General features: G+C 40.2%; 1 protein-coding gene across 3 annotated transcripts in view; it reads right to left on the bottom strand.

The window, feature by feature from the left end:
* PRKG1 (protein kinase cGMP-dependent 1) overlaps nt 1-27,699 on the bottom strand; it is a 1,368,024-nt gene that overhangs the window by 475,188 nt on the left and 865,137 nt on the right. For all 3 annotated transcript variants that reach the window (NM_001082042.2, XM_008269904.5, XM_070056974.2), the window contains 1 exon segment: nt 7,638-7,743. In NM_001082042.2, the coding sequence (NP_001075511.1) occupies nt 7,638-7,743 (106 nt within the window).

Raw genomic sequence — 27,699 nt, 5'->3', positions numbered from 1 at the left:
TACAGCTCTCTTCTTATGGCCTGGGAGAGCAGTGGAGGATGGCCCAAGAACTTGGGCCCCTGCACCAGCATGGGAAACCCAGAAGAAGCTCCTGGCTTCAGATCCAGCCCCGCTCTGATCATTCAGCCATTTGGGGAGTGAACTAACAGATGAAGACCTTTCTGTCTCTCCTTCTCTGTGTCTGCAACTCTACCTCTTAATTAAATAAGAAGATCATAAAACAGAGGCTGTAAAAGTATATAAAAGTGGTCCTGCTTACAGACCACTTGTGCTTGAGGAGCTTATGGACTTGAGGGCAAAGAAAAGACTCCAGCATGATGCATGCACAGCTTCAGAAGACACTGACGCTGAGCTGTAAGTCATTCAATGCCAATATTAGGAGTAATCATGCCTCCCTTGATTCAGGTTGTGGATCTCCAAACTACCGAAATTCCCTCTCGAACAGATGCAATTCCAAGACATTATCATTTACTCAATAACATTGAAAGTGATTGCTTTATGCTCTTATTGAGCATTTATTTCTTAAAACAATCCAGCGAGAGTAGTCAAAGGAAGGAAAATACCACCGATGTTTCCAAGAAAGACACTGCTATAAACACCAAAGAAAGCCAACTCACTGCTGAAATTTCCAGGCAGAGTAAATGCCATCATGATGAGCGGGGCAGAAATGTGCAGGAACTAGTATCTGAGGACTCGACATTTAGGCAGTATAGGGCAGAGTTTATGACTATCAGTTTGAAAGCTACAGCCACTACACCTAACTAGTTGTGTAACTTTAAGGCTTTGGCCTCTGTATCCTCATTTGTAAAATGGAAATGATGTTAATACTTATTTATGGAGTGTTGGTGTGGGTTAAATAATGGTGGTTTCTAATATTTTCTCTTCTCTATAAGATAACTTACATATATTATTCTTCTTACATTAATAAGTTGTCAAACATTTATCACTTGAGTTCCTAGCTCCCTACTTGAGTCTGGGCCAGTCCCAGCCATCGCAAGAGCCACTGCAGATATTTGGAGAATGACCAGCAAGATAGAATAATACCTTTCTCTTTCTCCCTCTAAATCTCTCTGCCTTGCAAATTAACTTTTAAAACAATAATGAATTGGAAAACATTTATTTATATCACTTAAAATGTAATGTGAAAGAGCTAAAACTATTAATGCCCCCTCTTTCAACTCAGTAAACAAAAATCAGAAATACTTAATTATTTTCAGCATTACCAGGTTCTGTATTCTGCCACAGCCGACACAGATGGTATGTAACACCTTTATCACTCTTGAACATTGTCCATGCAAAAAGGACATGAGTCTCCTGGGATAATCTCTACAGGAAGTAAATATAGAACACGTAAAAAAATAAAAGCTTCCCTAATCGGTGCTAAGAATGAGGAAGAAGACGATAGAGGAAGGTCTGGAGCAGACAGGACTTTGAAGGCAACTATAAAGACCTAGGCCTTCTAGAAGTGATGGGAAATCATGGAAAGTTTCGTGAAAGGATGATATGAACATATTTGCCTGATCGAAACATTCTCCAGTGGATAAATAAGTTTTTCTGAGGGTCAGTAGAATCCATTTAGTGCCTTATGTTCCAAAAAGTTCCAGCTGTGTCTCTAATTTGTCAACAAAGCAAGTAATAAAAACCAGGATCAAACATTACTATCATCATCATTGTTATCTTCATCATCTGGAACCAAAGGGAACTGGTTCCTGTGAGAACAACCCAGTGGTGATACGGCTATATTCTTTTTCTTTTTTTTTTTTTTCTTTTTTTTTTTGACAGGCAGAGTGGACAGTGAGAAAGAGAGACAGGTCTTCCTTTACCGTTGGTTCACCCCCAAAATGGCTACTGCGGCCGGCGCGCTGCTCTGATCCAAAGCCAGGAGCCAGGTGCTTCCTCCTGGTTTCCCATGCAGGTGCAGGCCCCAAGCACTTGGGCCATCCTCCACTGCACTCTCAGGCCACAGCAGAGAGCTGTCCTGGAAGAGGGGCAACCGGGACAGAATCCAGCGCCCTGACGGGGACTAGAACCCAGTGTACCGGCACCACAGGCAGAGGATTAGCCTATGGGGCCAAGGCGCCGGCCAACACGGCTATATTCTAATGCTCCTCTGGTACACAGAACAAGGCCAACAGCAATGACAGAGAGTACACGCAGAAAAAAGCAACACAAATTAACACTGGCAGTTATTTGGATGTTTCAGAATCCATCTTACAAACAACATTTTTCAATGGCTGATAATGATGGGAAATGCTGGCAACTGGCTGAACTGTTGCTGCACCTATAGCAATTAAGCTATGCTTAATAGCACTGCCCCTTGAGATTCGTTTTTTGTGTTTTCTTTTTAATTTTTTTTGCTATGCTTGCATGGGAACATCTGTATTTACATGAGAGAATGTAAAATACAGGCACAAAAGAGAAATGACTAAATAGGATTAAAGAGTTAGAATCATAGTTAGATATGTCATCCAATAGCAAACCACAAGACTGGAAATTACAAAATAGGTAAAGACATGGGAGCAAAATAAAATACAACTGTGACAGTAAAGAAAAATCCTTTCATACTAGCAGTATGTATGTGTGTATGCCTGGTGCCCTCATTTCTCCAGCCCTCCAAACATATGTGATCAATCAAGAGAATGAGGAGGAAGAGTGGCACAAGGAGATGAGCAGTGACACAAGATCACTTTCCTTTTAGTCTGCTACAGTCTCTGAAATTCCCCGATTCAGACGGCATTTAGATGTACAATAAAGACATCTACTAAGAAGAATTACGGCGATCTGCATTATCATTTGCTAAAATTATAATTTTTCTGGTAGAACCACAATTTTTATCACTTTAAATATTTTATACAATTATACAGTATTTTACACTTTACGTTCTGTGTGGGTGCAAACTGATGAAATCTTTACTTAATATATACTAAATCAATCTTCTGTATATAAAGAGAATTGAAAATGAATCTTGATGTGAATGGAATGGGAGAGGGAGCAGGAGATGGGAGGGGTGTGGGTGAGAGGGAGGTTATGGGGGAGAAAAATATTTTATAAAATTATGATATCCAGAACAGAAAAAAAATCAAATGGAAGTTTGTTTAGCAAAATAGAAAAATATCCTCCCTTCACAGATTGCTATAGACTGATCAAGTATTAAATCTACATTTTTGTAATATTTAGGTAAGTAAATGAAGCCTTCAAAGACTAAGGGGAATGCCTTGATTATATGAAACTTTTAAGTTGCATATGAAGTAAAAAAAAGGCAACATTTTAAAAAATGAACAAATGAATAGGGAAATACAATGTGAAGTTGTTGTAGAAAAATTAAAGTAATTTTGGTCTTCTAAGTTTTTGACATGCTTCATTATTTCCTTTGGAGATATTTTGCCATCTCTTAGTAACTTTGAAAAATTTATGATACCAAGAATAGCTAATGTAAATAGAGTATCTAAAAGGTAATTCATAGAAGTAAAGTTGATGGGGCCGGTGTTGTGGCGCAGTGGGTTAACGCCCTGGCCTGAAGCGCCAGCATCCCATATGGGTGCTGGTTCTAGTCCCAGCTGCTCCACTTCCGATCCAGCTCTCTGCTATGGCCTGGGAAAGCAGTGGAAGATGGCCCAAGTCCTTGGGCCCCTGTACCCATGAGGGAGACCCGGAGGAAGCTCTTGGTTCCTGGCTTCGAATCGGTGCAGCTCAGACCATTGTGGCCATTTGGGGAGTGAACCAGTGGATGGAAGACGCCTCTCTCTCTCTCTCTCTCTCTCTCTGCCTCTCCTCTCTCTGTCTAACTCTGAGTTTCAAATAAATAAATAAATCTTAAAAAAAAAGAAGTAAAGTTTACACTTTGAGATGCAATGATTTTTAACAGCCCTTATCTCAACTGTTGAGAAATAGTGTTTTCTTTTTCTTCATACTACTCATTCAACTCTTAGTGTAATGTTAATCTTTTGAGTACAAAGTTAACTGAAAATAGAACTTTGTAAAAAGTAAGAATGGGAATAGGAGAGGGAGGAAGGGGAAGGGTAGGAGCATGAGTGAGAGGGAGGTTAGAAAGTATCACTATGTTCCTGAATCTGTATATATGAAATATATACAAGGTGTGTATAATTTAATTTAACAAAAAAAAAACATAGTTTACCTAGCATCTTGAAGGAAGACTGTAATTCATACTTTTAGCTTCATCAGTATGTAACTTATGTAGGAGCATAAGGTTTGCAATGGGCTCAGAAACTTACATACTGGTACTGCATTGATGATCCCACAAACCACCCTTCTACAAAGCCTTCTACAAATAACATGAGTTATTTGTTTAAGGATGATACCAAGATGGTCAAGAAATGATCCTCTTCCTGAAGAGTTTATAGTGCAAGAGTAGTCAAAAACCTTAGCAGTCAAATTACTTAATTTCTTTATGAGGAAGAGAGATAAACAGACACACTTAAAATACAGACAAAACTCCCAACTGCTAGTTCATTCCCCATATGCCTACAATAGCTGGGACCTCAAAGAGCTGAAGCCAGAATCTGGGAACTGAACCCAGTTCTTCCATGTGCTGGGACCCTATTACTTGAGCCATTACCTGCTGCTTCCAGGTGATCTGCACTGGCCAAAAGGTGGGATCAGGAGCCAGAGACAAGTTGCAAATCCAGGCACTCCAAAATGGGACAGGGGCATCTTTAGTAGGTCAAGGGCCGATGCTGAGGCATAGCAGGTAAAGCTACCGCCTGCTGTGCCAGCATCCCATGTGGGCACTGGTTTGTGGCCCAGATGCTCCACTTCTGATCCAGCTCCCTGCTATAGCCTGGGAAAGCAAGAGAAAATGGACCAAATCCTCAGGGCCTGGAAGAAGCTCCTGGCTCCTGGCTTCAGATCGGCTCAGCTCTGGCCTTCATAGCCATCTAGGAAGTATACCAGTCCATTGAAGACTGTTATCTCTCTCTCTGCCTCTCTCTAACTCTGCCTTTCAAATAAGTAAGTAAATCTTTAAAAAAAAAAAAGTCGTAGGTCAAATGCCTGCACCAGCAATCAAATTATAATAAAACAAAGTGGACTAAACAACAACAACAACAAAAAAAAGCCCACAGGTACACATGAAGCTTCAGAGGATGAAGAGGTGACTTCTTGGAGGAAGGATATCTCTACCCTTGGAAGAAGCAGCGTTTAGTTGGATTATAAAAGCAGCATTGAACATTGATGGTAAACAGGAAAGGCAAAGATGCGTGTAGTAAATGGAAAAGCAGAGAGAATGAATGCATGGGCACATGGAATCGCTTCATTTGTGTGGGGCGAGAAGAAACCAGGCTGAAAAAAGCTGGCTGGCTTCAGTTATAGGCGTTCTTTGAATGTCCAGCCAACGAACCTATAAATAATTCAAAAGGAACTATGCGCCACTGAAGGGTTTTGAGAACCAGTTATGCACAATTGTAATTTAGGAAGGTTAAAGCCAGCCTCTGGCAATACTGGGCATTGTACACCCGCTCCAGTCTCCAAAACCCAGTCTGACCATCACAAACACTGTCAACTCGATGTTGTATGGAGTGGCCAGATGGAAAGTGACATCAAGGTCAATGCCTGCCTCCTTTTTATCAAGTAGTTATGATCTACCTGTTCCACTGACCAACAAGAAATGCCCACTCACTCTCAAGGAGTCACTCACTCTCAAGAGTCAACTTTTAGACTAGGTAACACAAACTAAGATGAAAATACCAAAAAGACACACCTGTAAGTATTACCCAAGAAAAACTACATCCAGAACACACACACACACACACACACACACACACAGCTAGACGTCTCCATTTTCTAAAATACTGCTACTAGAAAAAGTTCCCGTTAGGGTCATTTGAGGTAGCACTGGCACTCAGTGCATTTTCTTGTGAAAGTAAACTTAGGCCGGCGCCGCGGCTCACTAGGCTAATCCTCCGCCTTGCGGCGCCAGCACACCGGGTTCTAGTCCCGGTCGGGGCGCCGGATTCTGTCCCGGTTGCCCCTCTTCCAGGCCAGCCCTCTGCTGTGGCCAGGGAGTGCAGTGGAGGATGGCCCAGGTGCTTGGGCCCTGCACCCCATGGGAGACCAGGAAAAGCACCTGGCTCCTGGCTCCTGCCATCGGATCAGCGCGGTGCACTGGCCGCAGCGCGCCGGCCGCGGCGGCCATTGGAGGGTGAACCAACGGCAAAGGAAGACCTTTCTCTCTGTCTCTCTCTCTCACTGTCCACTCTGCCTGTCAAAAAAAAAAAAAAAAAGAAAAAAAAGAAAAAAGAAAGTAAACTTAGAAAAGGCCAACTGTGTTTGTACGCCTGGTGCCTTCAAAAGTGCCCAGCACTAATGTGTATGAGACAACAATGCCTTTGCTTACCATTTGGAATCTTTTTCAGGGCATCATCAGCAGAAATCAATAACTCACTTGAATATTCATTCATTCTTTCATAATACCTCTGCATATATACATACACATTCATACACATGATTATGTGAGTATAACTCCCCTTGGGCACTCATGTATGAATATATGGCACCCAAATTACTTAATTTCCTTGCAAAGTGTATCTAACTCGAATTTGAAATTTACATTTCCACCTCTTCTAAATGTTTTATATAATCACATTGAGAAAAAAAGAAAAGCTCCACTTACATAAAATTTTAATATATAATTTACATTAAATTAGAATGGTATTGTCCCTTTCATCGGAATGTAATGAAAAGATTTTGTGAAAAAAAAAACAAGATGAAGCAGAAACCAAATAATACACAAGTAATGAATATTCAAACTACATCTTAATGATATTCTATACATCTCTGTTAATATGGATCTCTAAAACAAAATGTGCTCACTGAATAAAACCCTTAAAAACTTACAAACATGTGATTTTGTCTTTTTTGCTCCATTATAACTATTTCTTCATCAAAAGTAAAAATGAAACAAGCGTAATATTCTAGCTTCTAGCTTTAGTTCACATAATCTCTTCATCACTAATTACTGATTGTTTTTCAAAAAAATTACACAAAATGACTACTTTATAAAGTGTCACCAGAATCGTCAATATCCTTTGCAATAACATATTTCCTTTAAAATAAAGATAAATTCATTTCAGTGCATATCAGTACACTTGTAAGTAATCAAAAGCTGTTTTTTATTCTATTTTTTATCCTAAATTGAGTTATTATGATGATATATAATACCTAGGAGAAAGAGAGACACTCTCTATTCCAGAACTGCAACATAAAATGCATTTGAGACAAACTCAGGATTAAAGGATAAACTTATCCTTGGAACCTTCCCATCTTTGTCATTTGACTTTCACATGGAAAGTCACCCAACAGTTGACTCAGACTTCCAGAGGTCAGTTGAGAAAAGGTGCCATAACCATGTCAAACAATAGTCAGAGATGAACTCAACATCTTTTCTTATTCAAGCCAATTCTTACTTATTCTGAATGCCTGAACACGTGATGAAACGCTGCACTCGAATTTAAACAGCTATGAAAATTAGCATCAGAGATACGGAGAAGCTGATTTGCTCTTGCACTACTACATATTCAGAGAATGAGAAAGAGGTAAAACATCTTCACCGTGCTGTACTTGAGGTGACAGGGCTGGAAAGGCTACCAACACTCTCAGAAAGGAGAAAGCAAGCACCCTACCTTTTTAAAAATTCCATATACTCGGTATGCTTGATGAGTCCCGTCCGCATCATTATCGTCTGGAAACATTGTCGATCAATGGCCCACAGTTTCACGTTTACAAGAGCTAGAGGAAAAGGAAAACAAACAGGGCAAAATTAATTGAAGAATCTCAACTGTGAACAACATCTTGCAAAAGAGCCACGTTATTCATGAGAGGTTTGGAAATTATTAACCTTTCTCACCCGTTTAAAGCTGCTATTATAATGTTATTCTACTTCATTAAAACGGTGCGGATGCTTACAGGCAAATCTAGTTCATCGTTTTCTCTACTAGTGTTACTGCCTACTAGGAAGGTTTCTGTTGCCCGTATGTCCCTAAGGGATGAGAGTGCCTAAGCACACATTGAAAGGATTGAGTCATTCAAGATTATGAAGAAAATGGCATGGAGGGACACCGAGGCTGACATGAACTAAAACTCCCTGGTAATTACAGAGTTATATGACTCATAGAACCGTATATTAATTGCAAAAATACACATTAAAAACTCAACATTAAGGTTTAGGGGGAGTTCTCCAATAATTGTATAATAACCATTATACAATACTTTCTATACAAAGCTTACTTCACAAATTATAATCTGTGCCCAAAGTTGCAGCATGGAAGTTCTATTAGAAATTTTAGTTAAATTTTAATTTCTACCCTCCCACATCCCTATATTTGACTATGCATAATCAGGTGTTGAAGTCAAAAACTACAGAACTGCATTATTTGAGCTATTAAGTACATAGCTAACAAAAAAGTTTAATTTTTAAAAAATGACAGATGCTTTAGTGTATAACAGAATAATAAAACAAGACAAACTTACGTTTTATAAGATAAGCACACTAAAAATCTTCATAATTTAATTTTTGTGATGGGTTTATGAGAGGTTTCTTAGTCCCTTTACACACACACGAATGTATATAAAATGTCTTCAGATTCTAATACAAAATATTTTAAGAGTAGAGAAAAGGTGTGTGGGTTGTTGAATATGGCTGCTGTATGGGACCAGCACATGGTTTAATGAGCCAAACATGGAAACATTGAAAGATGCCATTCTTTCTTCTTCTTGGTTCTCAGACTGAGCCCAGTGAATTCAAGAGTTCATGACTGAGGATGGCAGGGAGAAAATATTACCAATACAATGTCTGTGTGTGTGTGTGTTGATTGGTTAGGGTAGAGGGAACATGCTAAATAAAAGGAATATTGTACCACGCAGTGAAACCTACATTTGAACCATAGACAAGTAATTATTCTTTGCAAAATTGTTGGAGGCTAACAAACTAGAATCATATTTCTTCCTTGGCTAGTTCTTCACTAGGGAAAAAACACTCTGTTAAGTGGCAAAGGAACGAAACAGCAAAAAGTGGTGTGCACATGGCTTCATTCTAAATAGCCTTTAAAAATCCCATTTCTTCAGACATAAAGCTATCATAGGTATTCTTCAGCCATATTCCAGTTCCTCTGCTGACTTCAGGTTCTTTTCCAGAATGCCCATTGACTTGACACAAATCCTAAGATTGGATGAGATAGCCACAAAGGACTGGGAAAATCAGGAAAAGATTCCTAAGAAATAGAACTGGAGTGGGACCTTGAAAAGTAGCAAAAGTTGAACTAGATAAGAGGTGTATAAGGGGGAACTGGACAGGTAAATTAAAAAAGAGCACAGCTGAGAATGATCTCAGGGATCCAGGCAGGGGTCTCCCTTCCCACTAGAAATTAGCTTTTTATTCAATAACCAATAGGTACTTTCGTTATTAAATGAAATTTATTTACATGAAATTCACCTATAAAAGCACCTACATAAGAATGTAAGCCTAAGTTTTTCTATGGTTGCATTAAAGTATACTGCCTGAATTTGAGATTATCACTGTATTTAAAAAATGACTCTTAAGCAGTCATTCCCAGAATTTAATAATTTCATTTCATTTTTTTTGTTCCCTGCTTACATGGGCTATTGACTATCTCTAAGCAAAACTTCATTCCAGATAACAGCACTACATGATAATGAACATGGCTTGATGAGATTGCAAGCTTTTACATGACCTTGGGAAAGATGTCAAAACTTTTTATGTTCAACCAATGTACATATTAGCCAACTCAGCACTTCATGGGTGGGTGAGCATGACTAATCATTACCCTGCATTCCTATTAAAAACATGGTATATTCGAGTTGTGAATAACATCTTGCTTCTTAAAGAGACTGCTGGAGTCTAAGTCTGTTGTTTCCAGAACTTCAAGAGACCCTTAAAAAAAGAAAAGAAAGTCTCTTCGTGTACTTTTGATATTAAATGGCCTATTAATCTCTGTTAGGAATAAGCACTTCACAAATAAAATTCCTGTGATTTCCATGATAACTGTTGTTGAACATTTACAGCTGAAGGACATAAAGCAGAGACAGTGTTCAGAAGGGAATGTTCTCTTCTGTTCAAGTGTGCATCTAAAATTCTTTGCTGGAACATACCTCATTTTTTCAGGTTCAGGTTGCATGCTTACTCAGTGGAAAATAGAAACTCCCATTACTGGCAGATCTGTGTGCACAAGTGTGGTGGAATAAAAAGGCCATGCCAAGATGGCTGCTGGCAACAGGCTGTAATTGGATGGCTTTGGAAACCACATGGTAATGGAGCCTGCATGGCAATAGGCTGTGATTGGATGGCTTTGGAAACCACATGGCAACAGAGCCTACCTGGCAACAGGCTGTGATTGGATGGCTTTGGAAACTGCCTGGCAATAGGCTGTAATTGGTTAGGGCATAAACTGCCCCTTGACTGGATTGGCTGCCTTGGCTATATAAGCTGCTGTACCAACTGAAATAAACGAGTCTGAGGGCTGCTTGCCTCTGGCCTGTTTTCACCCTACTCCTGGGGTCTGTGTGGTAACTCCGTGCCTCTTGCCCCCACCACGCTCCTCCTCTCAGAATGAATCCACAGCAACACACAAGTATACTGAAAAAACCTTCAACAGCGAACAGCTTTCATTTAGGAGATTAGAGAGGAAGAAGCCACAAAATCCCAGTAGACTAAGAGACCATGATTCTAGACTTGGTTTAATTTTTTTTTAACATCATAAATATCTGTATCAAATTCAAATTCTCAAAGAATATTGAGAAAGCATATGTAAGTTTTAAGTTCTTACAGACTCAAGTATTTATTCAGTCCTATTTAACACAAATATGGCAGACACTGACCCTACAAATAAGAGATGGAAACAAACTTATATGCCCTACCCTGTGAACACGTGATTTAGTTCAGAAATCAACAAGCTACTGTCTATGCCATACCTGGAGTGTGGTCTGTTTTTGTAGTCTACTAGCTAAGGGGAGGTTTTGTGTTTTTACACAGTTGAAAAATTTTAATGTAGCATATTTTTGACATTTAAGAATTACATAGAACAAATTTCAGCATCCACAAATAAATTCCAAGGTCCATAGAAGTCTTACTGGAACACAGCCATGCCCATTCATTTATATACTGTCTCTGGATGAACTGATTAATTACAAAAGAGACAACACGGACAATAAAGCCTAAAATATTTTCTATTATCTCAGCCTTTACAGAAAGTACTTGCTTATCCATGGTCTAGTGTAATAAAGAAAAAAATCAAGGGATAATTGCTACCATGGGGAAAATTTCTGGAGCTGTGAATTCACAGAAAAAGCAATACTCACTATCTGCAGAGGGGAGGCACTGGCTTGAAGGTGGCTTTGCAGAAAGCCATTAGCTCAGCAGGGTTTTTTCTCTACCTGGTGTTGTAGACTGAGTGCTTTTGTTCCTCCCAAATCATGAGATGAAGTTGTAACCCCACAGATGATGAGGTTGGGAGGTGGGACCCTTGGGAGGTGATGATCTCTAGATGAAGTCATACAATGGTGTCCACGTTACGTGAGTAGTGTCTTTATAAGAGGAAGAAGGTAAGTGAGTCAACTCCTTTCTGTACATATGCACCAAAGAAAAGCCACGTGAGGACCTCACCAGGACAAGAGGTACCATCCAGAACCTGACCATGATGGCACTCTGATCTTAGAGTTCTGGCCTACAAAAAACAAAAAAATGTTCCTCTGGCACCCAGCATCTTCAGTGGCCTATTTGATATAAAATCCAGGTTTCCACAGAGCCCTAAGAAGTATGCAGATGGCACTCAAGGGATTCTTGAGTGTGAGGAGAAAAAAAAAACACACCACCTTTATTTTTACTACCCTATAACTGAAATTTAGCATTTCTCTCCATTGTGAACATAAGCAACAAGTCACACTTACAGTTTGTCTCCAAGAGAAACCATGGCTATTTTTGTATCACCCTACATTTCTACAGATATCTACACAATTTACAGTAATTACTACTTTGAAATTACAGGAATTACAAAAGCTACCTTTGTATTTTTTAAGTTGCCAGGTTCATATTTTATTAAATATGCTATTAAAGTATTTTACAATACATTGAACTTAAGTGGTTTCCTTTATTATCCTGTATGTTATATGCTTTTAAAACATTAATTGTGGTGGAGTCCATATGCTTCACCAGACTGACTAAAAGGTTCATGGCAGGAGGAAGACTCAAAGCCACTGCTCTAGGTCGGTGTTGTGGCACAAGTAGAGCTGCTGCCTGCAGAGCCAGCATGCCCTATGGCTGGTGCTTCAAGTCCAGCTGCTCTACTTGCAATCCAGCTCCCTGCTACCAGCCTGGAAAAAGTAGCAGAGGATGGCCCAAGTACCTGGGTCCCTGCCACCCATGTGGGAGACCTGGAAGAAGTTCCTGGCTTTGGCCTGGCCCAGCCTTGCCATTGTGGTCATGTGGAGTGAACCAGCAGATGGAAGACCTCTTCCTTCCTCCCTTCCCCCCTTCCCCCTCCTCTTCCCCCCCATCTCCTCCTAACTTTCAAACAAATAAACCTAGAAAAAGAAATAGGTTGGCGAAGGAAGTAGAGGGAGGGGTAAGGGCAGGGCTGATACTTAGCTGGTCTGAATCCACAGGGATTAGAAAATCAAAATACTTCTAGCTATTTAATACACACTTTCCCAAGTTTCTCAATTGATTCTCAGGACCCCGTATGATCTCCACAGTTCAGCAATGAAAGGGTTCACACTAAGCTAAACAGAAGCCTCCTGGACTCTGCTCCAGAACAAAGCACGCCAACGGAGCTGCTTCATACTTTTAATGCGACTCCACAGCCACCTTCAGCACTTTGCAGAAACAGAGATCTAGTCTGCAGGTATAAAGAAGACAAAGTGACTCTGGGGAGAGACTGTAAGGTTGAGATCCTGGATAACTAGGAGGTAATCAGATGTGAAACTCAGGTGGAAAGGGAAGCACAGAAAGCAAAGGTTTTTGTATGCTTTGCTGCGAAGCTGGGACGAGATCCTGCTGTCAGTGAAGAGGGGCCCTGGAGGACTTAAAGCAGGCTATTCCCTTCAAAGAGAGTAGACTGGTGGTAGTCTAATGGTGCACTGGAGGACAGGACCTGGGTGGAGAGATGAGGGGGAGAGAGAGATGGAGACAGAGAGTAGGTAGCAGCTGTTGCAATTATTTATCCCGGCTGGCATTCTCCAGCAATAGCCAGGAATTCAGAGGTGGCTGAATGTGAAAGGCAGCAGGGACTTTAAAGACACACCAAAGGTTAAGGAAAAACAACCTGACCTTGACACTCAACTTTCTAGCCCAGACACAGAAGTGAAATAATAGAGCTTCATAAGGAATGCTGTGTTTATATTGTTCAAAAGTATAAATGCCAATGAAGTTGTAAATAGCTGCCTTTCCTTAAAAGACTTATGATTTTATTTGAAAGGTAAAGTTATAGAGACAAGGAGAGAGAGAAGGGAAGAGAGAGACAGACAGACAAGGAGGGGTGGGGAGCAAAACAGAGCGATCAATCTTCTATCCACTGGTTCATTCCCTAAACAGCCGCAACGGCCAGGACTGGGTCAGGCCAAAGCCAGGAAACAGCAAGTCCATCCAGGTCTCCCTCATGGACACAGGGGCAAGGGGCCAGGGGCCCAGGGCCCAGAACCATCCTCTGCTGCTTTCTCAGGCACATTAGCAGGGAGGTGGATGGGAAGTGGAACAGCTGGGACTTGAATCAGCGCCCATATGGAATGCCAGAGACACAGGCAGAGACTTAGCTTGCTACTTCCAGTGCCAGCTACAAAAATAACCTTTTTAAAGAGACCTGGGGCCAGTGCTATGGCATAGCAGATAAAGCTGCTCCACTACCAATCTAGCTCTCTGCTACAGCCTGGGAAAGCAGAAGACAGCCCAGGTCCTTGGCCTCCTGCACACACATAAGAGACTCCTAAGAAGCTCCTGGCTCCTGGCTTTGGATCAACACAGCTCCAGCTGTTGCGGCCATTTGGGGAGTGAACCAACGGATGGAAGACTGGAAAACTTCACTCTCTCTCTGCCTCTGCCTCTCTGTAACTCTGCCTGCAAATAAATCCTAAAAAAAAAAAAAAAGAGTGAGAACCATGTACATCCTAAATTGATTTGTAGTGAGCCAAATGAGCTCTTTTCTTCTTCATTATAAATAGAAAACTACATCTGCCAACTATTTTCTCATACTTTTAAATCATCCTCACTGTAACAAAAAAAAATTAATTATCTTCACAGCATTCTGGACTCACTTGATTCAACAGATATTTACACTCTAGAAATAAATTGCCAAGTTGCCGTAAATCCTTGAACAAACACTTTAACACTCAGCTTTGGGCATGTTAAGGAGGACAAGTAAATTTTACATTTTGGGGACAATTTCTCCTCTAATAAAAGTCAATCGAGATGGTACACAAATGGCCAGTAAGGACATGAAAAAATGCTCAACATCCCTCAACATTATGAAAATGCAAATCAAAACCACAATGAGATTCTACTTCCCGGCCACTAGTATAGCTATTACTTAAAAATACAGAAAATAACCAGTGTAGTGAGGATTTGGAAATGCCGGAACCCCCGTGTGAAACAGAACGGTGCAGCTGCTGTGGAAAATGGTTTGGTGGTTTCTCAAAAAAATTAAACATTGAATTAACATATGGTCCAGCAATTCTACTTCTCGGTATATGCCCCAAATAAATGAAAGCCAAGACCTAAGCAGGTGTTTTCACACCAATACCTGGTGGTACTCACAACAGCTGAGAGCTTGATACAATCTAAATGTCCTTTAAGGGAGGAACAGATAGGAAAGGGAATATAATTCCTATACATACCACAACGTGTATAAACATTGTTCTTTGTGAAATAAGCCATATACATAGGGACAAGTATTCAACGACACTGAAATGAGGTACCTTGAAGAACCAAACTCACTGTTACCAGGGGCAGGGGTAAGGAGAAGAGGACGTTATTGTTTAAGAGAGCCTCAGGTTGGGAGGATGAAAACCTAATACAGAGAGACAATGACCATGGTTGCCCAACAGTGTCAATGTACTTCATGCCAATGAATTGTACATTTTAAAATAGGCTAAGTCCTAGGCTATGCATTTTACCATAAAAAAGAAAAAATTGACAATATGGATTGATTTCATATTTTCCTTTGTTTTGGTTTTCCATGAACCTCACATCTGTATGTATAAAACAAGTCCCAGATACCTAGCATATGCGAGGCACAGCTCACGAACAGGCTCTGTGGCAGATCCCTCTTCATCCCCAGCTTCCTCTTCAGCCACGAGCCAGCCCCTTCCCTTTCAGATTACAACGTGTTGACCCCATACCATTGCCAAGGATATTCGCTAAACCTATGATAATTTCCTATACACTGATCCACTGTAACTCCCAAACTTTCTCACAAGACCCAGATCAAAGATATTTGTGTCAATCAGTTTTTGTCAGAGAAACAGAACCAGTAAGATGTAAGTAGATATATAAGGAAATTTATTATGGGAATTAGCTCATACAATTTGGAAGCCAAAAAACAAATAACCAATAAAATATAAATAAATCCAAAAAGTGTGAATTTATCCCTCTTCTGCCTTTTGTTATATCTCCTCTTTCAGTGGATTAAATGACACCTGCTGTCATTGGTGAGGGTGGATCTTCCTCACTCAGCCTACTGATTGAAAAGCTACCCCCTTTAATTACACTATTCAGGAATCATATTTTACCAAATATCTTGATATCCCTTATCCCAGTAACACTGAAAAAAATTAAGCATAATAGCATCTTTGAAATACTATTTTCACTTGGCAGGTAGAACTTCTTGCAAGCTTGTTTATTATATTCTTCTCATGCTTGACACTTTTAAATCTACACCATCCAAAATAATAGCTGAAGCCATATGTGACTATTGAGCACTTGAAACAAGGCTAGTATGGACTGATACAATGTATAAATTACATAACAGACTCAGAAGACAGAATGAAGAGTATGTTAACACCTTCTGAGTAATCTTAGATTGGTTACATGGAAAAATAATTTGGATATAACAGGTTAAATAAAAATATTCCAAGGGCTGGCATTGTGATACAGTGGGTTAAGCTGCCACATGCAATGCCAACATCCCATAATGGAGTCCTGGCTACTTAAATTCCAATCCAGCTCCCTGCTAACATACCTGGGAAAGCAGTGGAAGATGGAGGTGCTTGGGTCCCTGCCACCCACATGGGAGACCCAGAGGAGTTTCATGCTCCTAGCTTCAGTCTGTCCTCAGATCTGGCCATTAAGGTCATCTGGGGAATGAAAGAGCAAATAAAAGATCTCTCTCCATCTCTCTCTCTCTCTCTCTCCCTCTCTCTCTTATTCTGCCTTTCAACTAAATAAATCTTCTTTTTAAAAATTCTGAAAAATTTTTCTTCAGTTTTAAACACATGGCCAAATAATATAAAGTTATATTTATTGCTCATAATTCTAAATATCAGTGCTACTCAAAAACAGTATACATATGTAATCCTGTCTTTGCTATATCATTCTCTTATTTGCTGGAAAGGCACAAAGTAAGAACACATCAAATGTATCCTGAATTGAAGTGTGTGTGAATGCCTAAATACTGAAGTGTGTATCTGTCTCAATAAAACCCTATATTCTTATACTTCACTGAGAAATCACCACAGATCCCTATCGTCCTTTTAAGGAGAACACTGGTTTTCCAAACTTCTCTCCCCAACACTACTTGAGTCTTCCGACAAGGATTCCAAAGTACTTTATTTTTTCCTCAAGTCAACTCCTATTTTTCAGGAACATTTTCAGATAGTATGTGGGTCTCCTTTAACATTTTTGCTGATCTACTTTCCCTAAATGGATTAGGTAATTTTCATAACACACGAGAAAGAACAAGCCAGGGTGTCGTTAGCTTATTATCCTCCCTCTCCTTCAACATTAAAGAATCAGCTTATTCCATAACAGCCCTTAATACACACCCAAAGAATTCCAAAAGTTTTATCCCACCCTGCCTTCCATGATGTGTGAATCGTCTGTGATCACTCCAATGCTTAGGGAGACAGAGTCAGAGGCCTAGAAGAGAACTTACGGGGCTCCATTGAGTCCACAACTGCTTTCCAGCATCATTAAGGCATATGTTAGCCTTAAGCAAAATCCCAATTGCCAGAATGTTCTGTGACAAATGCTTCTGATTTAGAAAAAGCATCTGCTGTTAGCTATTCATCTGGAACACACCATGTTTCCTGATGCAAATTGCTTCTCTGTTGGTTGGGAGGGTATGCTTTAACCTTTCTTGCCTACAAAAGTACATCTTAATGATCTACGTGATATGAAGGGAATGAGTTGTAAAATTAGAAATTACAGGTAAGAATCATCATTATAGATGTAAAAATAGAAAACTTGGCCGGCACCGCGGCTCACTAGGCTAATCCTCCACCTGTGGCGCCAGCACCCCGGATTCTAGTCCCAGTTGGGAAGCCAGATTCTGTCCCAGTTGCCCCTCTTCCAGGCCAGCTCTCTGCTGTGGCCCAGGAAGGCAGTGGAGGATGGCCCAAGTCCTTGGGCCCTGCACCTGAATGGGAGACCAGGAGGAAGCATCTGGTTCCTGACTTCGGATCGACGCAGTGCACCGGCCACAACGCATCAGCCCTAGCGGCCACTTGGAGGGTGAACCAATGGAAAAAGGAGACCTTTCTCTCTGTCTCTCTAACTCTGCCTGTCAAAAAAATAAATAAATAAATACAGAAAACTCACCCAAGTTGTCATGGTGTTATATATTTGAAAGGGTTTGGTGTAGTTGATCGTTCTGTAATGCAGTAGACAGAAATGAAATAGTTGCTGCTCTAAATTCTGCTCAACTTTCTATCTTGCACCATTAACTTGTAAAGGCCAAGTGGCGACTTTTGAAAATTAGAAAATGATCAAAATAATGATCTTAAAATGTAAATTTACTTTCAAATATTAAGGATTCTGGAAGGATGAAGTGGATGGTGGTCTATTTTAGTACAAAGATAACTATTTTTGTATGTCTGGATATTTACATTATGACAGGAATGTTGTATCTGCTTTATTAGTATCTGTTTATTATACAGGAGACAGACACTTCATGAAGTTTGTAAAAATGGAATTAATGGGGCTGGCACTGTGCAGCAGCAGGTTAAGCTGCTGCCTGCAGTGCTGGCATTCCATACAGGTGACAGTTTGAGTCCTGGCTCATCCACTTTTAATCCAGCTGCCTGCTAATGCACCTGGGAAAGCAACAGAAGATGACCGAAGTGCTTATGCCCCTGCAATCATGTGGAAGACCTGGATGAAGCTCCTGGCTCCTGGCTTTGGCCTGGACCAGCCCTGGACATTGCAGCCATTTGGGGAGTAAACCAGCGGATGGAAGATTCTCTCTCTCTCTCTCTCTCTCTCTCTCTCTGCTTCTTCCTCTTCCTCCCTCTAACTCAGCCTTACAAGTAAATAAATAAATCCTTTAAAATGGAATTTAAAGTATTTTGGTGCAAAATTTTAAAACTCATGTATAGTTTTCTTACTAGGCATTTTCAATGAATCCCATGAGTTATCCTTACCCTCTTTCTACAATATAGCAACTCTCTAAAGGCTAACTTTTTGCCCAAGTCACACATATAATTAGAGTCAATTCCATTGGGACTCAAAGCCTGGTTCTCTTTACTAATATTTGCTTCTTAACATGGTTTAAAATTCTGCTTCCCTTCATTTTTGGCCTATATTACCAGCCTACTCATTTTTTACAACATGCTCAGAGACCACAGGAATAAATAATACAAATTTGACAGCAATCTTTGAGGTGGAGAGGATTTCTCTGAATTAAAGCACAGTGGCTTGGAAATTTTACCCAAATTTTTAGTGTAATGGCAAGCTTCAAAGCTATTTTACACCCAAGGCAGGCTCCTCCTGACCTTCCACCTTCTATCCATTGTCTCTCTCTTTTGACAATCAACACTGGTTCATGCCTGGGAGGCTCACTTCCCCCAACCAAAGTCACCCAAAGGGCCCTCCTCTCTTTTTTATGTATATAACTTTATTGAAAACATTAGATGTGGAGATATACCACTCTGATGAACTGGAAAATTCAATTCCATGTAGATACCCATTTTCCAAGTGGATCTATAGATTCTAGTGAGTTCCATTATGATCTCAGAGGGGATTTTATTGGTGGAAGTTGAAGACAAGCTGATCCTAAAATTTATATGGAACAGCAAGGGCCAAGAATAGATCTTAGTGGGTCATTCTCAAAGGGAAGGGAACAGAGGTAGCTAAGATCATCCATGGAACTGAAGAGAAAACTTAATCACGGCATATTCAGTGGGTCAATGTATACTGCAGGGAAAAGGAATGGCCCACAGCCAAACACAATAATTGATACATCTCAGAAACAAAACAGGAAATGAAAAGGCATGTCACCAGAGTGTAAACTCTGTATGAGTCCATTTGTGTAAAACACGCAAACACGCAAAAGTGATACAAACCTATGTCAGAAAAGCAAAAAGAGAACACCTGGCACATGACAGTGTCCTCCCATCAGTGAGGGTTCAGAGGAGACCCTGCAGGAAATGGTAACTTTCACAAATGGGTTGGGGGTGTGTATTTTACAAATAATTTTGTTCCGCCCCACCATGTAATAAAAATCATGACGATACCCTGGAGTGTGAGGGATGACTGGGAGGAGGAGTCAGGGCAAGTCTGCCAATGCTGATGTGTGCACCAAGTGCAGGGCATACCAAGTCCCCAACATCATTAAAAAACAGTGGACTAACCAACCATCTTGACAGCTTCATCCTCTTGGGCATGCCCAGAGCCTGCAACAAAGGCTCTTCAGGCATGTTTGGCCTTAAGATTAAGCCAAGCGTTAGGACACCCATGTCCCATACTGTAGTGTCTGGGTTCAAGCCAGGTCATAGGAGTGCTGGCCTCAAGCCCACTCCCAGATGGTCTGGCCCCACAGCAACAGCATCCTGTGGAAGAGCAGCCCGGCCACACACAGCCATGCCCCCACCACACTGCCCTCTCAGTTTCTTTCACTGTAAGTCACCAAAAGAAGAACTGTGCTTCACTCTAAAGGATCCATTTTTTTGTACTAAGTAACTCCAATAGAATTGAAATAGTCATTTTTAAAAAATGTATTTGACAGGCAGAAAGACAAACACAGAGATAGGAAGCTTCTTCATTAAGCATTCATTCACTTCCCAAATACTTGCAACTGCTGAGGCTGATCCACGGTGAAGCCAGGAGCCTAGAACTCAACCTGGGTCTTAGCTACTTGATCGTTACCTGCTGACCCCTCAGGGTGTGGATTCACAGGAAGCTGGAACTGGAAACATAGCTTGGACACAAATCCAAACATTCTGATATAAGGTGAAGAGCGCCCCTAGTGGCATCTTAACTGCTATACCAAATGCTCAGCCTAAAAAAGTTATTCTCAGAAGTCAAAGCCATGTGAACCTTCCCAAGTCTGGCTGATGACAATCACCAAAGACAGCAAGGACAGATGTGTGTGAGGAATCATGTGCCAGAGAAAACAACTCATCCAGAACCATAATCATGCCTCTCCCTTCTTGTTGGCTTGAAGCCCAATGGCATCAAAATGCAGGTGCCAGCTAGTAATGGGTTCTGGGGATATAGAACAGAAGTATGGAAGCAGGTGTCCCAGTTTTTCCCCCATAGTCCTTGTTCACAATACACTGTATTGTCATATACTTTGAACCAAAATTAAGTTACTTGGTCAATTGTGTATACTTAATTCTATTTTTAAAAAAAAACTGGTATCAGAGGCTCAGGATTGGCTTACTAAGGCAGAAATGTAGGAATGAGAAAATGAACAAAGAAACTGAATCTTAGGTCATCTAAAATGACCCTGGCATGACACAAAGATCAAGATGGAAGAGGGAATTTACTTCTAAGGAAATATATGGGTTTCTGCATAATTCAGAACAAATTGCGGACAAGAGAAGTCAACAGGTTCACAGATAAAAGTGAGTCATGAAGACTGAAATTTTCAAAGTCCTGTCCTGTGAAGAATAGTAAAGATCACATAATTACTGAGTACCGTAACAAAATAATCAGCTAAGAAAATAACACTATTTCAAGCAGTCCAGCAAGATTCATCTTCTCAAAGCATTATTCTAATCTACTCTGCCCACAAAACATTCCATAGCTCCCTGCTGCCATAAATAAAGCCAATCTATTCATCCTTACATTTATTCCACATTTCCAGCTTCAAGAGTTTTCCAGCTTCATCTCCTATATTTCCATACACATATATTGTATTGCAGCCAAGTTCAAAAACCATTTTATCCATGAGGACATCACAGTTCACCTCAACTCAGGGTTTTTTCTCTTTAAATGTCCAGAGTCTCCTATGTCCCACTCAGGGCTTTAATCACCTGCTTCACAGTAATTCGTGCACTTGAGTTCTATCAGGCACCATATTCTATTCTGAGTCCTAAGACGTTTTCATGGGATTCATGAGTTTTTCTGGGTAAATACATGACTAGGTTATCAAGGGGAAATGCTGTCTGAAACTGATGAAAAAACTGAGGCTCCTTTGCCTGGATAAGAGGAAGGAGAAACTCAGTATCTACACTGAAATATCTGAAGTATATTAGCCTCAAGTCAATTTAGTGAAGACGTTTATAAGAGAATTGAGGGTTAGCCAGACATCAGGAGTCGGGAGGCATTTCTTACATTCTACAAGCATTACTGAGCCTCTACAACGTGCCCAGAACTACACTGGGAACCAGTGATACAAAGATAAACAAGGACGAGACTTCCTCTCTGGTAACCTACAGAACAACTTGTTTTGCTTTTCATACCCTGTTTACACATTCATTTATTTCATTAATTCATAAGTTAAAAACCTCTAATTATTCAATCTCAAGCTAAATTTGAACAAGCAATCCAAACTCATATCATGCTGCCTCCTGTCTTTATTTCTTTTGGATGCCTCAGTCTTTAAATTTTTATATACAACTTTGACTGAGACACCATTGTCTTAAGTACACAAATAACTGGGTTAAAACTCAATTTCTACTTGCCAAGGACAGAACTAAGACCAGTAATAAGACTATATAGGTTGGCAACCTTGACTCAATTTAAAGACAAAAGGAGTTTAACCATGGCTGAATCATTAAGATTCGTTTATTCATTTTAAAGATTTAGAGAGAGGGAGGGACGCAGAGAGGGAGAGAGATCTTTTATTCACTGGTTCACTCCCCAAGTGGTTGCAATGGCCAGGGCAGAACCAGACTGTAGCCAGGAGCTTTCATCCGGGTCATGCATATGGGTGGCAGGGACCCAAGAATTAAGCCATCTTCCACTGTTTTTCCTAGGCCATTAGCAGGGAATATGTTTGGAAGTGGAACAGCTGGGACACAACCAGGCACCCATATGGGATGCCGACATTGCAGGCAGTGGCTTTTGCTATGCCATAATGCTGGCCCCCATAGCTTTATCTTGTGCTAACCCACCATAGAAAATATTCAAGTGGACTAGCTGACAAAATGATAGAGGAAAAGATTATGGAATTGGATCAGAAATGGAACCGAATCATCGCCAAGGGCCCTGAAACCATAATTTACAGTAGCTGCAGTATCTGTACAGAGATATGAGGCAAAGATCTACATGGCTGAGTATAGAGTTATTGTGAGGTAATATCCTTCTGGTGTAGAGCATCATTATCAAAAGGGTGATGGTTTAAGAGACAGACTAAGCCAGAGGTCAAACATTAAGGGAAAAATGATGACATTTGTCAACTTTAATAAAGGAAATGAGGTTTCAGTCAATGCTATCACAAAGTTAAAGGCTTGAGAGATTCCAAAGAAATTGAGGAGGGACACAGCATGCCTCAGTGAACAGTAATTTGGAATTTGGCCTGTGTGGGCATTTTACCTTCATCGACTGGGGGGGTGCGACCTTGGGCTATTAATTTAAGCTTTCATCCGTCTTTTCTAGGAGGTGAAAATAACAAGGTATATCTCATAAAACTGTTGTCAGAAATGAAAGGAGTAACTTACGGTAGATATTCAGTGTGGTACCTGGCACCTATAATATGAGGGCACTCAAAAATGTTCTTGGAAAATGGAATTAACAGACAAGTTTGTTTCACTGCAAAGAGTTACGAAATCCAAGCACAGGGGTCTTCAAAACTTTCATGGAAAATACATGCTATGACCAAACTGTGCATGGATTTCAAAATCTGGTTGCGCTGGAATAAGCATATCTTTTAGATCCATTTTTTCATGAACTTTATGACAACCCTTCCTATTAGTCCATCTATCACTGTACTTCAATGGTGCAACTCCAAGAATACAGAAAACAGAACAAACGAGCACTAACCTAGAGAGTAGTGACAATGAATGCAAAAACATTAACAAATAAAGAGTTAAGTTGAGAGTAGTCATGGAATTGGTTCACGGAGAATAAAAGGATGCACTCTGGTAAACAACACATACGTTAAGAAAGGCTGGGGGATTACAAGGGAAAATTAAGACTAAGAATCACTGATAATGTGTTAAAATGTGGCAAGTCCAGTCAGTCAGCTTAAGCAACACAGTTCTTTTAAAAAAAAGAGCTTGATCTTTGGGTTCCCAATACTCGGCACTTAATAAAGGCTCAATAAATATTTGCTAAATGAATAAGTCGTATATATTCCTTATTGGGTTATATTAGGTAAAAAATGCTTTACAACTCTTCATTTCAGGATAACCTCATTCTCTTATAAGCACATCCCATATAATTTAATAGATGGAAACCCCCAGGAAAGTTCCACAATCAAAAATTACTAAACAGATGGTTTTTTTATTCTTTAGGAAAGGAAATAGGAGGTGGTAGTCACTGACTTTGATGAGGTATTTTCAATGGCCTCTCCAACACTTAAGGGCTCAACTCAGTGAGGCCTGAGTTATGTCACATTTAAGGCCTCAATGCTAAGTTTCTTCTGTGACAAGGTCCTGGGATGGATTTTGCTGGCAGCCCTCTTACACTGACACCATTTCCTGCAGGTTGGACCATTTTGAACAGTGTGCCTAATTCAAAAATCTCAGCATATGTTTGGTAAATGTCACTGCACATCTGTGCATAACAACAGATTTTTCTTGAAATTCATTAAGGAAATGGGTATTACATCTGTAAGTCCTTTTGTCAGCTGGACTGGCTGCATCCCTAAATACTACACCAAGATGTTGAAAACATATGCTTATGTATTTGCTGAAATTGAAGGGAACAACTCAGAAAAGGCATACTAACAACTTTTCTTTACAAGTTGAACTACATTACTGTAGCTCAGAAATGTTCTAGTTTATTGTCCCAAAAGAAGTGTTTCCCTTTTCCTAGTCAGCTCTTATTGTCATACTGATTCTCTTTCTGCAAATGGTGTTATTTATGCCAGAAGCCATATATTTCATGTATTCTTAATCTTTATTTCTTGAAGAGAAAATGAAGCCTCAAGATTATGTCTATCAGCCCCCTATCGTACCTCCCCTGCAGACCTCACTGTTGATATGCCTTACAGGTTTCTATTTTCGCTCTTACCCCTACATCACCTCTGTTCATTGCCACCCTAAGGCTAGGCTCAACAGACCTAATTTTATGAAACCTTCCAAGTCCTCACATCAAGATGGAAACCTTTGCTCCCATCTGGGTCCCATTAAAAATGTACATGACAAGGATGGTTAAGAGAAAACAGACGCAATACTACTTGGCACTGATTTTCTAGGCACTACTAGACTTTGAAATAGAAATGTCCCTTTTTGGCCCATCTCCTCTTCAGTAAATTATTATATGTAATTCTCTAACTTTGGCAGAATTCTTAAAACACACACACACACACACCAGGAAATGGATTTCTCTAACAGTCTTCTCCACTGGCAGATGACATCAAGAAATGTCAAGTGAGCTCAGCTGTTTTACATTTTCAAAATTGTCTGCTTTTGGCACAGTTTGAGAATGCCATTTTCCTTCTTGTGATTTTTCTCATCTGAAGATGCACAGTGTTGCAAGAAAATTGATCATTTGAAAACAATTAGAGAAATGAGCTTCAATTGACATGAGTGCAGAGGTTGGTTGGGCTACAAAGCAGTATTTTCTTATATTTACACAGATCAAACAAACAGTATTGCCCACATTTTACAAGAGGATCTACGAATTCTTCAAGAGAAAAAAATCTGAATGATCTCTAGAAAGAAGATTCTCTGCTGGAACACAGTAAGCACGCTCTTTTTTCTTACAATGAGCATCATTCCCACACAATGCACCAATTTTGAATGCAGGACCCAATGATACTCCGAGTGCAATGCACCCACCTACCAACTTACATGGCAACATAAACAGAAAAGGTCAGCTGGAATGCTTTAGAAACTGATCATTCTGGCAAGATCACCAGGCTCTGACTCAAATCATAATGCAGAAAGGTTATTAAATTGAGATTTTCAAGCCATTTGAATAGAAGTTTACAGTTTTCCCAGGACTTCCGCACAAATGGTTGTAATTTTGTCAACAATACTGAGATTAACAACAAGTTACAGGGCCAGCATTGTGGCTTAACAGGTTAAGCTGGCGCCTGAAATGCCATCATCCCATATGGGTGCCGGTTTGAGTCCTGGCTGCTCCACTTTTGATGCTGCTCCCTGCTAACACAAGCAGAAGATGGCCCAAGTTCTTGAGTCCCTGAACTCACACTGGAGATGCAGGTGAAGCTCCTGGCTTCAGCCTGGCCCAGCCCTGACCACTGTGGCTATCTGAGGAGTGAATCAGCGAATGGGAGCTAGTGCCTCCTAACTCTGCCTATGAAATAAATAAAGTTAATTTTTAAAAAGTTATGATTCCATTTTATCAATAGAACAGAACAAGGCTCTGAGTGGTTAAGTGATTTTATAAACATCAGGCAAAGGCTCACATCTTCATAGGTCATCTCCTGCCCTTCGAAGATATTCACAACTCACACATCACCATAATTTTAACCACAAACACCAAAAATGTTCAGATCAATATGATACTGATTCAAGATTCACATTTTCCAAATTGTAAATTTGGAATGCATGACCTTTAGAGAGAGCAAATTAAAGACAAACTACCTAGTAACTGACATTTCTTTACATCTTGTCTAGATGACTTTCTTGGAATTCATGATGGAGCAGTAACAATCTCAAAACATGGAACGAAGTCATTAGGAAATACCAGATAATTTCAAAAAGTTCATGGAAAAATAGAATTAAATTTTTTTTTGGGGGGGGACCAACGTGGCATAGTGTGTGAAGCTACTACTTGTGACACTGGCAAGCCATATGAGCTGTTCTACTTCTGGTCTAGCTCCCTGCTAATGGCGTGGGGAAAGCTATGGTAGATGGGCCAAATCCTTGAGTCCCTGCCACTCACTTGGGAGACTTGGATGAAGCTCCTGGCTCTTGGCTTCAGCCTGTCCCACTCATGGCCATTACAGTCATGTGGGAAGTGAATCAGCACCAAAGATCTCTTTCAGTCTCTTCCTGTCTTTCTACAACTCTGACTTTCAAATAAGGAAATTAATTTTAAAAAAAAAATGTCTATCAGTGTGAAACAAGAGATCTTCAAAAAGTTAATGAAAATGCATACTATAAAAAAACCATGAATCCATTTTTTAATTTTTGTATTCAAACTTAGTTTTTAATTCCATTTTCCCACAATTTTTTGAAGTGCCCTCCTAATGATATATAAAGAAAAATGCAAAGTACTTAAACAATAAGTGAGGCCTAAATTTAATAAATTATTTGTTCCATAACAAGCATTCAGGAATTACTAAATGCCAACTAGTTTAGATGCAATAGCAAACAGGATACATATGTTTCCCGTCTTCTAGGAGTTAACAGTGGTTTGGGAGGAGACAGAAAAGGAAGCCAAGTAATATAAATACAGTGTGCTGAGTGCCAGGCTCCCCCACCAAGTTCACAGGTCTATGTGGGGAACCTTCCAGGAGCTTCTCAATCAGCCCTCAATGTAAGAGTTTCCCAAGGGAAGAGTGTTAGTGTGATGCCAGGAGGAGCAATTACCCAAATGAACAAAGACAAGAGTGGCCACATTCCAAATGTCAGCAAAGTTAGCAAAATCAGATTTTACAAGTTTAGGAATTTTTTTTAAAAAATCCTAATTCTTCTTCCCTTTTATTGAGCCCTATCCCCAGAATGATGATACTCTGCATGACTCAAGGCCATCAGCTCCTAAAACATGCAAAATCACTCTACCCCTCACCCCTCCTTGCAGCAAGAGCAGATTTATGATCCTAGATTACTCCACTGCCAGATTTTATGTCATCTATCCAGCACTCAAGTAGATCTTAGCCAACATTAATGAGATTTTAACAAACCCTCCTTTGTGTCCTACTCTCCTCACAGTACATATTCTATTGTGATAGTCCTAATCTCAAGTAACTAGTTCCCCCTCAACACCACAACACACACAAGCTTATAGAGATTGCAAATCTAGTTTTTTAGTTCCAACTAATGCTACCTGCTTCTAAGATGGAAGAAACCAAGAGAGCCAGATCAAGTACAGCTCAAGCTCTTTGATTCAGGTGGTACTGCTAGCCATTATATTGTATAGACAATCCAAGTACAGGTAATCTTCAGGGAACTAGTGGTTTATTTATCTATCTTGACTGAATGTGATAATGTCTCAGTCTCTGG

Source organism: Oryctolagus cuniculus, chromosome 15 (genome assembly GCF_051225735.1).
Source record: "Oryctolagus cuniculus isolate XC-2025 breed Fujian yellow rabbit chromosome 15, ASM5122573v1, whole genome shotgun sequence".
In the NCBI taxonomy this organism is placed as follows: domain Eukaryota; kingdom Metazoa; phylum Chordata; class Mammalia; order Lagomorpha; family Leporidae; genus Oryctolagus; species Oryctolagus cuniculus.
The sequence above is the reverse complement of the archived record's forward strand: the minus strand, read 5'-3'. Positions and strand labels throughout refer to the sequence as shown.